Here is a 14869-nt window from a genome sequence, read left to right as displayed (position 1 = left end):
CTGTCTCTTCTGCTTGAGGATGGACTAAAAGTGGTCTTTGAGTAAAATGCTTTCTAAAGACACTACCCCCATGTTTAAGCCCTCCCAAAGCAAAATACAGAAAAACGTCCAACTTCACCTACTTGCCAAAATGTCAGCTTTTTGCTGGAGTTGGGATTTGGGCACCACTGTGTAACATGGGGCAAAGCTATAATTTCCTGAGATTGATCACCTTGACATAATCTTTTACCACTGTGTGACAAAGAAAACCAACGCTCCAGCATCCCTACTTGCTTCCCCACTCCCAAACTCCAGACATTTTCCTTGCATTAACAAGGTTGTTCACCTGCTCACACAGTAAGCTGTCTCAAACCAAACTTCTGTGTATAAACACCCAGAGAGTTATCAGCTTTCCCTTGCTGGTTCAGTTCTGTGTTGTTTCACAAGCTGAACTGGCTTACCAAGGAACTGGCCAGGCACCAAGGTCACCACAGAGCATGTCACAGTGCCTTACACAAGACTGCTTCCTTTCACTGCTCTAGGAATTAGAAACAATTCTAACAATTCTAGTTCTTAATGGGTGGCACAAAGTCTGTTATTGTTCAGGCATGTTCTCCACTATACACTAATGAACTTCCCTGGCCTTTCTTCCACTCTGACTGCAAGTTATCCTCAAACTGTCTTATGCAGCTTTAGAGAAAGTCCAGCTCCAAAAGTCTGATACCTGTAGTTCTGCATTGAGAGGCTGAATACGTCTTTAAAACTATCTGCACATCTTTTAGTGACAGAGATAGGCTATAACTGAAAATATCCAGAGCTTAAATCCTTTTACCCTATTCTAGCTAATTTTCCAAAACCCCAAAGAGATAGCTTTAAATGGGCTCAAGTGTACAGAGATAAAAGAAACGAGGTTGTATCTACATAGCACTTCAATTAGGAGTCTCTGACACCCCTCCAGGACTCTGCTAATGAGTTAGGAAATATTTCACAGCCCTTCTGTTGGATAAATCAGGTTTCATTATCTTTTTACATCCTCAAGATGCCTTCACTGAAAGGAGTCTTCCTTAAATCTGTGAGAGATCTCTCTTGTTTAAACCTACAATGAAACCTATAATATGCTTAGATTCAATACCATCCCTTTCCCACTCTGTTCCCAGGAGCTTCCTAACTCACATTTAGGAAACTGTGATCATGCTGCTTGCACTCTCTCTGTTTAGAAGTGTGAGCACAGGTGTATACAGGTCAGGTTTTAGGTTCTTTTACCATCTGAGCCAATATGAATATAGTCTTTGAGCATTCCTCAGTTGTTCATGAATAGGTAAGGCATAACTGTGTTTTCACCATTTTTCACCACTTCCTCAGACTTTGAGTGGAAATATTATGCATTATGTAAGTGCTTGTATTGTATATAAATATTCAAGTATATATGTAATTACATGCTGTCAGGACATACTTGTAGGCATTATTACTGGCTTTTGATTGAAGTCAGACATGACTACAACCGATCACTAAGGTGAACATATCCCACAGCTTTAATTACAGAAGTTGTTGTGACCATGGCTTAAAACTCTTTAATTATAACTGGCTCATCTACAAGTCTATTTATAAATCTAAGCTCTCTTACTTTTTACCCTAGGCTCAATTTATAATAATCCCTGCCAGTGATGAAGCTACAAATTGGAGAAAGTCTGAGCAAGAGGTTTGTGTCAGGACATCGTCAGAATTGTTATGTCACACAATACAAAGAGACTCTATTCCTTCCTCCTCTGTGAAAGAAACTAAAATGGGCTATTCTTCAAGTCTGCCTAGGCCGTATCATCAGTTTCAGCAGAAAAAATCCTGAATCCAGAGAAACAAGTGGAGACTGTCACTGATTCAGTGTGCTGGATTTTCACCTTAAAACAGAGAAAACAGGGCTTAAATCTTTCCCCATATTCCTTATTTTAAAATATGTAGAAAAATGCAAGTGTTTCATGGTACAAGATTTCTACAAAACGTTAGAAGATTCTGTTAAGGAAAATAAGTACCTGAACATCTCGTGATCTCTCATAGGCCTGATATGCCACCTTCTCCTCTATGCTGGCTAACTCCTGTTTCAAGTTTGCTGTCTCATGTTGATGAAGGTCAGTGAGGTCATTTAACTGGTCTTCCAATCTTTCGTATCTTATTAGGAAAAGAGATCTAAATTTAGTGCCTTCTATTCAAGTAATGCCAAATCATGAAAACAATTGCACATTTTAAAAGGTACTTTCTCAGCATACGATAAATTCATCTGACTGGCATTACAAAGCACATATAGAAATCAGTAAAAACTTTGTAAACTTTCCATAAACATTTATTCAGCATTCTGAAAGCCTTTTTCGAGTGTTTCTTGCTGGCAGTAGGTGCTAAAAAGCAAATATTTGTACATCATTGGCAAATTATATCAAATATAAACAGTGCCTAAGGATATCCAACTCACATTTTTCACTCTTAAATTAGCCAAGAAGATCTGGTTTCATAAGTAACTTTGAGCCAGTTAATAACTTGCCAGTAATGACACGAAAAATGTGTTCTCTCTCATACACAACTGCAGGGTTCTGCCATTTATGTACAGTCTGTTCTGGCATGCTTCTACATGGTAAAGCAGTTCAAGTAAATCACCAGCAAACTAAAATTTTTTTGTGAGTTTGTCACTTCACTTGATTTAACACACAAAGAGGTAAACACTGCAGTCAGCACAAAAATGATGGAGGTAAAATTGTCTAGAAATAGGTAGCAGGAGGCTTGAGATTTTATTGGCAGAGAGCTGTCAGAAAAGGCCACTGCCTTCTGAAACCAAATCATGAGTTCAATAGGTCACTTTCATTGATCTTTTCTCCCTATATTACCACATGGTATCAAGCCTTTTGTTGTATTTTGAGAACTATAAGCAAATGAAATATTGCTCTTCGTACCGAGATTTTGCCCACTGGCGTAGTAAAGACTTAAGAATCGACCGTCACTTTAACAAGCCGTAGGAAAAACGGGATGTAAGTACAGCAGGCGAAAGCTCTCTGTAGAGCATATCATCCACTTCTCACAGAGGATGATAAAGGAATTAATTGTCAAGTAACAAATGCAAGATGAAGTTGTGCTACAGCACTTAAAACTACATCTTGCAGCTGTGTGTTACACCAGGGTACAAGGTGACATTGCATCCACAAGATAGCAATGTGTGTGAGAAGTATTTGGACAAGGTATTCAGCAGTCAAGGGTATACTTATCAGCTGTCAGTCACTTCTGTTACACCACAGACCGGTTAGCTTTTTTGAGTCACATTAGATGAGAATCCTTCTACCAGCTAAAAAACCATTGGCATCTCCTATACGCAGTACTCACATTATTCCCACAAAAACTATGACAGAGGAGAGAGTTTTCTGATCAGCCTTTGACAAAAGGCAAAGGGCATTACACCATTTGATAGGAAATATAAACATTCTATGTGTATTTTCAGTTGTTGGAAGGAATGAAACATGTTGGTACCAGATATTGATTGAAATTACTTATTCATCTTGCTTCTGAAATCTCTCTCTCTCACACACACATACACACTTTCCAAATAGTTTCTATACCAAAAGTCATTTAAAGAGAACAGTTAAAAAAAAAATACCTATATCTTTCCTCTTGTAGCATCTGAGAAATAAAGCCATAGTCTCTTTTAAACTGGGTTTTTAAATTCTCAATATCATCAGCTAATTGGGACTGTGTCTCCTTGATCTCCCTTAGTTCCTCCAAAATCATGGAAAGCTTTCCTTGGCTGTCCAGGGTAGTCGCCACAGCAGGACTAAAGGAAGTATTCCCGTTGCTATCTGCTGATCCAGAAGTCCCACTTGAGCATTCATCATCACTAACATATTTTGGTTTGGCAACAATGGTGGCACTGCCCCCATAGGTTCTAGAACTCGTTTCTGGCCGAAATTCATCCAGGGTATTTTTGAGATGAGCAATGTTGTCTGCACTACCAAATTTGTTTCGGATGAGGTTGGCAAACTCTCTAGACTTGCTGAAAACAAAGACAGGTGGTGTCAAAGACACACCTGGCACACCTGACTTGCTGCTCTCTGTTCCGTGCCCAGAGCCACGAGACTTTCCATGTTGAACATCCTTCAAGTTATCTTTGGAAGTATCCTTGGTAGCTTTGGAAGATCCATTTTGTTCAATATCCTTAAGCTTTTTGTGATACTGTTCCAATTTCTTCTGCAGCTGGGCTATGGAGTGGGCAGATTTTTGGTTCTTTTTCTCAAAGACTTGCTTAATGCGCCCAGCCTGTTGCTTGTCTGCACTGTTTACCAGTTTCAAATACTCAGCCACATTTCCATCTCGGGCTGTTTGTTCAACCTTGATTTGCTCTGTAACCCTGAGGATTTTCTGTTTCAAGCTGTCTGCATTGAGTTTGACTTTGTGAAATTCTAGGACCCCATCTGGTACATCAAAGTTCAGGTTGGTATCAGAACCTCCACGGCGGATGTTAAGTGGTAAACTCAGGGTATTCATGTCATGTCTTTCCACCTGAGAGAAAAGAAAAAGAGGTAAGTGGAATTTGATTTTTTTTTTTAAATCAAACATCCAGTTTACTTTTCCACATATAATTATGCCAAGTGCATAGTATAAGGTGGCCTGTATTAGCAAAGCATAATAAACTTTTCTTTGAAATTAAGTAGTATTTTTCTTGACTTCTACAGGTTAATACAGTCCAAGGAACTGCTTGTCTCTCTTAAAATAAAGATGGATTAAAGAGAAAATTATTCAGAATAGCTTACAGAATCACTGTAAGCTTTTCAGAATCACTTACAGTTTTACACAAAATGAGAATAACACCTAGTTAGAAAAAGTTCCTTAATATATTGTTTATTATTAAAAGTTTCAAAGAGACCATGGCTGATAAAAAAATTGGCTGACTCCATTTTTTCTCTTAGAAGTGGTCAAACATCAATGGAGATGTAGCCAGATTTTTCCCTCTACAGCAGTGCTATACTGTTCAGTATATTTTCCCAGGTTTAATGCCTTTTTTTGGTACATCCCATTCAAATTCCTCCCACTGTTCAAAGTTTTTGCAAAACTAGCTGAAAGAAAGCTCTTGAAAATTATTTGTATCCTGCAAGCTGGAAGCAATTGCTGTTTTTAAAAGCACAGGGCATAGAGAAAGAATTGGCCTGTATTTGACTTTCCAGCTAGATGAAGGTGCTCAACAACTTGATCTGCTGTGCTAATTCTATTTGAATAGGAGGTTCACTGATTTACAGAAATAAATTCAGGAAAGAAAACAGCAGTCAGTCAAGTATAGGATCTGGACACCTTAAACGCACTCTGGAAGTACAACAAAAATAAGTAGGCAACTCCGTCACAACACTGACCACAATAGATCATTTTATCTTTCTCAAGAGAAAGGAAAGATAGTCTGATACAAAACATTAAAAGTGTTTCCTTATATAAAGTAAAAGTTATGAGGGAGGCATGAGAAGAATGACCTAAACAAAACACCTTCATCCCTATTATCATTTTGGTTTTGCCTGTGTGACAAAGTGCATTTCATTGCAGCTGCCACGGTGTCATGTCTGTAGAGACTGCTTAACAAACACTCTAGCCATTATGCGTTTTCAGAGCTTTAATATCAGAGGGAACCAATATAATTCCTCAGGCAAGACCATTGCAGAGACAAGGCAGAAACTATATTAAACTACCTCTTAAAGATGCATTATAAATGCTTTAACTGCTCTTTGCTTCAAAATGTCTGAGATACTATATTAAAAGTTTGATTTCCAAATACAGTGTTTTTTATTATTATATATAATACTGAAGATCATGCAGCCAGACCTATGTGTACATGTCCAGTGATCACCATTCAACCTTTTTCTTGACTAAAAAACCATAATCCCATCATTAAGTATTGTTGTAAGGTTTGTTTTCCCATCCTTGTACAGTTTTGGCAGATTTCCTGGAAATTCACTCAGGGATTCTTGTACTATCCTTAAAATACAAGCTCAGTGACCAGATAAAATGTCCTACTGTTAATACATGCATCGTGCACAGCCTGATCAGGAGAACTACTCTGTCTCTACCATGCTGAGGTACAAATGCAAGGGGTGATGCACCTATAAATGTGGATCTGAACAAGATCAGAGACACGACCATCTCTACTACTTTATATGATTTTCCTTATAGATTGCCAAGGATTACAGTGAGGATTTTTCTTGAGTTTTCTTTTGCTACTGCACCACTCAAGGCACAAACCAGGTAACTTAAAAATTCATATTCACCAATACCTAAAAAAAAAGGCACTTAAAAAATGCATACTGAAAGAGTTCTGGAGTCTATAATTGGAGAATATTGGTTAATGATGCCCTTTAAGACTCAGACTCTATCCCAGGGATTAAACCAGTACTGTGGCCTAATAGATCTACACTTTACCAGTTTGTTAAAAACAATTGGTATTGATCCAAATGCTCAGTATAAAACAAGAATTTCTTGAAACAATCGAAGATCTTTTTTAATAAGCTTTGGCACAAACTGATACTGTAATTAGTCACAGAATTGTATACACACACAAAACAGATCCATCACTGATGTCACTCAGGACAAGCTGTACATAACTTCCAGGAATGGGTGGGTCTATATCTAACCTTTACACGGCAGTAAGTGTTTACTTCCTCAGTAAAAAATAGTCTAGAAATGTATTGTAATAATTGGATACAAGCCCAAACCAGATCCCTTCTCCCCTATGTCCTCTCCCTCACTGGCCTCTCTATTGGCCAGCCCTCCCTGCCTTCCTGAAACTTCAAGGCCACAAAAGCAGTACAGATAAAAAGAACAATAGCATTGAAGGAATACATCTGCTAAAAGCTGCCGTGCTTTTGGACATGAGGAAATCTTTTAGCGTGGGGCATATCTGCTCCTGAATAAAACCAATCATAGGGGCAGTTCAAATTCAGTAAAGTTTATAAAAGATTTGTGCTTAAATTCCCAAAGCACTGCTAGCAGTAGGGTTTTTTACTTACTGGATTGAGAGCTGACTAGGGTACTAAAAAGTAATATCAAACTTTTTTTCTGTCTGACTGTATTTGGACAAAATGGCAGGTGTCCTCTGCCATCATGTTGCAAAGCTGGGTCAAGCAACACAGGCTCTTGAAATCCTCTGCTGGTGTAATACACCTCATTATTGGGAGGGGATGCATAGTGTGGGGTGAACTTATTTCTTTTTTAGGTGAGGGGCTGGTTGGTTGGGTTTTGTAGGGTTTAGAGTTTTTTGGGATTTTTGGTTTGGTTATTTTAAATCAGAAGCAAGCAGACAATGGGTGAGTGGCCTGTCACCTTTCTTTCACCTTGATGATCCATTTGTGATTGTTTTATTGCTCAGCACTAGTGCTACCCCAAGACATCAGATTTCCATCTTCAATTCCTACCCCAAATCCCTCTTGCTGCAAGTCTCATCCTGTGATGAGAAGAATTAGCTTCACTTCCTGCTGTATCGAATGCCTCATTCTTTATACTGAGCACAAGACTGCAAGTAGGAGTCTGAGATGCTTCCTCATGCCTGCAGGGACTAGGGCCCTCTCCTGGGATACAGGCTGAAATCCTCCCAGGGCAGGACACTGAATGCCATCTCCATCAAACTGCATGAGTGCTCTTCCAGTTATGCTGTGTGAAGAAATGAGGAATGCCATCCCATGCCATTGTTCCTGCTGTGACTCCTGGGTCCCCAGCATCTCACAGGGCCTCCAAGCTGTTAATAATAAAGAAGTTGTTGAGAGATTGTTTTTTTTTTTTAATTATTTTTTAAATTGTGGTTGCCAAGAGAAAAATACATTTACATACAGTAGCACCCCAACAGTTAAAATGGATGAGCCAGCCTTTTGGAAGGGAGAAGCACTTTAAAAAAAAGAACATCGTACATATCTCATATTATGGTAATTAACAGGGAGCTAGGCATTAGCAGCAGATGAGAAACAGCAGTCCTGAGACATGTGGTACCACCAGGTAGACAGGAAGTCAAGGCACTAGCCCATAGTTTGAGGAAATAGCAGAGACATGCCCTCAATCTGTCTTCTAGGAAAAAATAGGGAAAAAACCAATTTGCATATGGTGCTGGGATAGCCATAGCTGATGTCAGCCTGAAAAAAGAAACCTGGGCCTTGGAGAGAGACCACTGCACCTTATGGAGGAGTTCACATACACACTTTTCAACAACCCAGTTGAGAACTAATAGTAATATTTGTGCTGCTGAAATATGAGCCTTTACAAACAGTGATTTAGGCAAGTCAAGCAATTCAGGCTCCCAGCCTGCATCAGAGGCTGGCACCACAGATTACTAGATAGGTAACTCTCAGAGATAAAGCCCCAGTCCCCCTTTTTCCAAGGAGCCAAGCAGATCTCCAGCTGCCTGACCATGATATCCATGCAACCCATCCCAAGCCAAAGTCCAGAGCTTCAGAAGGGACAGCAAAACCCCTGCTTGGTGCAATGAACACAGGTGCACTGCTAGGAGTCCTTCACTGCAAATGAGTTGTCAGGTTTACTTTCTGTCTTAAATGTAAAGTGGGGGGCTGGGTAATAGGCAGCCTGCCATTCAAAAAGAAGCATTCAGAACACAACAGTGAATTGAAAACCCAGTCACGGAAGCAAGGATAGGATTTTCATTGGTATCATAATGATACACGTGTTTCTTCACTTACTGTCTGCAAAAGCAGCACAAAGGTCAGACTTGCAGGCCATGCTACCAATGAGCCCAGAGCACAGCAGGACCCATGTTCCCCAGTGTCACAGGCAAGATGGTTGGAAAGGGATTCCACATGGACAGGGTCTGCTAAACAGGTGAAAATATGTTTAATGGCCTATAGAGATTGGTCATTGTATCCTACTACTGGAAAACATAAAGCAGACCTAGAAGACCTTATTTCTTCCCCAAAGATCCTGGGTGGGATCCATATGGGAGAAAAAGTCCCTAGTGAGCAGAGTACAAAGGGCATGCAGCCCACCCTAGTGCAACCCACATCGCGTGGCTGCTCAGAGGAATCACATCCTGTGTTCCACTGACTGTGCCAATGGCTCTCCACTGACAAGCGAGAGATAAGTCCCCTATGTTAAAGGTATCAAATGGAACTCTGCTCTTCAGGTCATAGATTTCCTTTATGCTTTTTTAGAAAGTACCTTTAAAAAGCATTGAGAAAAAAAGCATTTACAAGACAGATGCATATATGCATCAGGCTCGAGAAAGCCTACATCTTTGGGATGCCTCACTAACAGAAACGATGAAGACAAAATGATCTACTTATTTAAATAGACTCAGTTTACAGGTGTTTCCCTTTTTCTTTCTCTAAACAACCTCATTACCATCACCAGTCATTGCTGTGCAAGCTAAACAAAAGCTTACGATGACAATTTAAGTCTATCTTGAATTTCTGGTGAGTGCTTAGAAACAGAATCCCATAAGGAGCATACAAAATAGGATTAAGGCAGCTTTAAAGCTCTTAGACTTTGGTAATAGCAACAAAAATCATCAGGAACAATTTTCTTTTTTCAGAAATATGCATATGTCAGAGGCACAGGTGTTCCAATGGGTAAAAGAACTTGCAGAGGGGGTTTTTATAAGTTTTCAGTATATTCCAAAGCAGAAATGTACTTGGGGAGAGACTTTTACCATCTCTTTCAATTTCACTCTTCCTTCTAAAATCCATATGAGAATCCTTAATGGAAGTCTTAAAATAGAGCTAAATCATCATAAAACATTTCAAGTTACGTAAAATCAGCCCCCAACGTTTTTATACAGTATGTTACAGCAAAACACCTTCTGCTTGTGTTTTTTTACAGAGCTAATTAATAGTAATATCTAAAAGTACCTACACTCAGAATACCATGCTCATAATCATCCAGAGGGTTCAGAGTATATGGGAATGGAGGGAGTCAGCAAAACTTGTTTCTACTTTTTACTGGGGTAGTGGAAGATCCTGGGTGATTTATCTGAGATCACCTGGCAAATGCTGATGGAGTCAAAGAACTGAAGGTGTTTCTTTAATCATCAACAATTCCTCTATTACCTATTAACTCCCCACCTCCCCTCAAAAAAACACTGAAGCTGTAAGGCATCTCACTAAGACACATTAGGTGTTTATTCCAGGTAGGTAATCCCAGATACCCTTTGGCAAGTATCTGCTCTTCAATATACAAAGCCTGGGAAACTTCAAGGCCATTCTATGAGTAAGGCATCATACAGGGGTAGAGTAGGCTGTGGAGATTTGGATGCTTTTGAAAATTTTCTGTACTATGCCAACATGGTCTGGTAATTATAAAAATCCAGTTGTTCTACTAGACAACTGCAGCAAGACCTCAGATATAGACTCAACTACTAAGCATACTAGGCAAGATGTCAAATGTTGAATCCAGTCCTTCTCAGGGTCAGTTTGATCACTTATCTTTCCCTCCATTTTAATTCATTTGCACCACAGAGTTGAGGCTGTAAGCACAGGCACCTCAAGAAAGACCTACATGTACTTGCAATTTTAGTTTAAGTGGAAAAAAAATCCAAATAAAAAAACCCCACAAAACCAACCCAAACAAACAAACAAACAAACAAAACCAACCAAACAACAACAACAAAAAAACAAACCAAAACAAAAAAACAACACCCAAAGTTGAAAATGCTATAAAACAAATTCTGTAGAAAGAAATTGCAAGAAAGCACATGCACTGAAGTTCTGGAAGTTCTGGTGTGACTAGACTTTTACTGTCTTGGTCTAATCTGATCAAGGTTGAATACTCATGCATAACCTTTGAACCAAACAGTCAACTTCACACCAAAGTTGGTTTGCCTCAAATCCTACAGGCATGCTCAGTTCAAGCCAGAAATACCCCAGAGAAAACCTTTTCTCTAATTTCTATTTAAAGGACTGAACTAAAGCCAAATTTTCTAGGTCACAGCTTGTGTGTAAATAAGTATTTAGATATGGTACTATTTCAAATTAGACCAATGGAAGATGAGAACAATGGGGGGAAGAGGCAGTTTTCTCCTTCACTGGTAACACCAGCTCCTTTAGAACCTAAGAATATCCACTGAAAAGTCTCCAGTGTCGTAACTCACACTCAGTCCAGTTCCAAGTTTTTGGCTGCACAAAACTGACATAAGCAAACAGGTTCCAATACAAATACAAACAACTGAAAATTCAAAACAATTTGCCTCTATAAAAGTAAGTGAGTTACTTCCCATTTACTGTCCAGCAGTCATGTGAAGAAAAAAAGAATAAAAATCACTGTCCTGGCTAGAGGAAAAATACAGCGATGAGCCAATATCCGCATTTACTAAGCTCAAATTTCTTTAAGCAGGCAAAAGGTAGATTCCACACCCCTTGGTTAACTATTTTGCTTCAGTTCAGTCCTTCTCCTTAGATAAGCACCATTAATTAAAAACAAGTCAACCTTCTCCTAACTCACATGAAAATAAATGTAACTCACGTGCTTGTTCCTTCTGTCAGGTTTACACAGCAACATAAGAAATTGCTTGGGAGCTCCAGGTGCTAAATGGGTGGTTCCATCAAGCACTGCTAATAAGAAGCCTGCACTCCTACTCCCTGTGAAGGAGAGTGCCTTTCCCGTGACACAAATCCCTCAAATCCTCTACCACTATGAAACAGTGTGGGGGTGACATGATTTTGAAGAATGCCAGACATTTTGTATCCCTTCTAGATTAATTGTTCAACTTACTTTTAGTGCTTCTAATAAGTGCTCTCCCTTCCCCTTTCCCAGCTTTTATGGATTTTTCTTCCCCTCCCATTCAGTAATAAGGTTTCTTTTTCTAAAGATGTCCGAATAGATGGCAAGAATGAAATTTTCCATACTACTGTGAAACATTCTGTGAAAAGTCAGCCTGCTACACATTTTCAATTACTAAATCCTTTTCTCTGAATGAGAATTTGATAACAAGCCAGCTACTTACCTGCTATGACTAATCACTTCTCATAGTTCCAGCATATGCTTCTCATCTCTCACCACTTGTGATTTAGAGTGTGCTTTCCTTTGTATCACTGCATTGTCTAACTTTTCATCACAAACTATTCTACACTGATAAAGTTGCAGCAGGTCACCTTCTCCCTCCACCTGGTTCTTTCTGTTTCACAGTCAGCTCCTAATTTCATTGCTATTCAGACAGTCTGAGCATCTTCTGAAATCCAAGCTCCTGGTACTCTACAGTCATACAAGAGAATTCCAGGAAATACTATGAAGTTTCTTGCCCTCAGTTACACAGAAATAACTCTCACATCTAACTTCATAGTCAACAACAAACCAAGTCTTGCATGCTGCAAAACAAAGACAACTTTAAGGAAATTTTAAATATGTGATTTACAGACCTACAAACATCAACCCCACAGCTCAATACTGATTGTAGTCTAATTCATGACATTTATTGCTTTGAACTGGCAGCACTGCATAAAACCTATTTTGTAACAGGGACGTTAAGGCTTTACAGTAGCAGGGAACTTTGAAAGTATTACCACTGAGAGGCAAAACACTCTAAATCCAAATAGACTGGCCATCACAGGCAAAGGACTCATGACTCGGGGATTTTGTTTGTTTAAACCATCGCAAAACTTCCGTTTATAAACAAGAGAACAATGGCTCCATCAGGCAGAGGATCTTTTCATTTGCGTTAATGCTGCAGCAGCACATCCTGAGCATATAAACAATCACATCGTGTCCTGTACGTGAACTGAGTTGCTTACTTAAAAGAGCCTGTCTGCTTCTTCCTTTCCCCCTGCCCTGCATCTCTCCATGATGGACTGATAAAGTCAAATCTCAAAAATACATACCTGTTACATCAGCAGTTATGCCTATAGTTCATTTTTAATATAAATTTTAATTAAAAGATAGGGTCTGCTTTACTACATTACAACACTAAGCAGCTTTTTTACCTCTCCACAATAGCTAGTACATCTCTTAACAAAGCAACTTTATTTTATCAAACCTTCATTGCTTATATACACAAGTACACTTTCACTATTTGCCACATTACACGTATGAGTGCATGTTTTGGGTCCACATCTAATATCCAAGGCTTGTATTTACAGACAAACCACAAATGACCCCAAAGGCAGAGAACTGCATGAAGACTGAGCCACCAAAAATCAAAAACTTTGGCCATACTTCATGATCTACAAAAGTTTTATTTAAAAGATTACTTTAAAAAAAACCCCTTATTTCATTGGGCAAAATAAAGACAATTAAAATTTGAATCACACAGATGCATATTATGCAGGTCATTTGTTATTCAATATCACTGCAGCAATAATGGTGTTTTAAGCCACTACATACAACTGATTAACACTGCTCTAACTTAACTCTGGAGAAAACATCCTAATTGCAGTGCATTAAGAAACAAAATTGTCTGCAGAGTCAATGGATTTAACCTCTGGTGGATCACAACAACCCAACTTAAAAGCATTTTGTTATTTAAATTTATTTTTAAAATAGCAAAAATATTTTCCTTTCTTTTCACTGAAGGGGCAATATAAAGCATTAGGCAACAGAACCACATATGCTATTTGCTTATCTTCTTCTTGAAAGAAAATGAAAATTAATATAAATAGTATTGTTTTGAAAAGCAGAAACTATGCTGTGACTATGCCATTGAAGTGAGTCACAAGTGATGCTTTCTATTTATGAATATATCTAGAGTTGTCTTCATTGTGGAGAAAGTCTTAAATATTATTTGTATGTTTACTATCTTGTAATTTATATAAATATACACATGTAAAGATATGGTTTTTAAATGTTTTAAAAACATTTTGTAAAATATCCATACAGTTATTGTTATTATAAGTGAGTACTAGCCCACAGAAAATCTCATATCCATGCAGCATTTCAGAACCTGCTCTTGCCATGATATTTTAAGGTTACACTCTAACAATCAACTCAAATCGTTGCAATCAAATCTGAATTCACAAAAAAAGATGACTTTTCCAGTAAAAAGACTCAAACTCATTTATGAAGATGAGTGTGCCTCTACAAGCAGATGTCCCTGAATCCTCTTCTTTAAAGAGGCTCCATGTGCACATTATAACAATACATCGAAGTAGTACTTCAGCCAGTGCTTTGTGCACACTCTAGAAACATGTTCTCTTGTGCACACAATGCTGAAGTTTCTCACATAATCTTTTTAAATGTTTATGACCTGATACTAGCATGAATCACTCCCACAAAAGGTTGGAGGCATGCCTTTTAAAAAATACAAGAAACTTCTCTGTCAGTCTATTCTCTCTGAACAAAATTCAGCTAAGACTGTTGTATCGATTTCATAGAATTAATCCACTATTTGTACATAGTCATGAGTCATCTTTATACTCCATTTTTCCTTTCAGTTTTTCGTATACACTGTACACTTCAAATACTAATAAACATCACACAAATATCTCAACCCATAAATAAACTCTATTGTAGAGAACTTCTGTAAGTAACATAACATCTATTAATCAAAAACCCCAAATTCAAGACTTGTCTAACAGAAAAGAACATCAGTGAGATTCACCCAATTAGTGAGAAATAAAACTACAGTAAAATTTTTATCTAGTCTTAAAAATATTCCTATTTTCAAATAGTGAGTTTTATTAAACTGAACTACTTAGAGAAATCAATTCAGATAATTTTGGAAGATAAACTAGGTTAAATCATTGTTCTTATGTCACCATATTACTCATAATGAGAGTTTTAAATCATAGTTTTAAGAAGTTCTATGGAGAAAGAAAAAAAATATTTTTAAACAATGGCCTTTAATGATGATTCACCAAATTTTTACTGTATAGTACAAATCCTGCCTGTGTAGCAACCATTATGTTTTGCCATGGTAGTACTAGCAAGTGCAAGCAGACTTTTCCCCTAAGAGATGTTT

General features: G+C 38.2%; 1 protein-coding gene across 2 annotated transcripts in view; it reads right to left on the bottom strand.

Moving 5' to 3' along the window:
• TMCC3 (transmembrane and coiled-coil domain family 3) overlaps window positions 1–14869 on the bottom strand; it is a 144513-nt gene that overhangs the window by 5992 nt on the left and 123652 nt on the right. For both annotated transcript variants that reach the window (XM_063396320.1, XM_063396319.1), the window contains exons 2-3: window positions 3611–4509; window positions 2007–2142 (exon numbers count right to left, since the gene is read on the bottom strand). In XM_063396320.1, the coding sequence (XP_063252390.1) occupies window positions 2007–2142; window positions 3611–4509 (1035 nt within the window). The remainder of the gene's footprint in view (window positions 1–2006; window positions 2143–3610; window positions 4510–14869) is intronic.

Source organism: Prinia subflava, chromosome 4 (genome assembly GCF_021018805.1).
Source record: "Prinia subflava isolate CZ2003 ecotype Zambia chromosome 4, Cam_Psub_1.2, whole genome shotgun sequence".
Classification (NCBI taxonomy): domain Eukaryota; kingdom Metazoa; phylum Chordata; class Aves; order Passeriformes; family Cisticolidae; genus Prinia; species Prinia subflava.
Note: the sequence above shows the minus strand (reverse complement) of the source record. Positions and strands in the feature narration are given on the sequence as shown.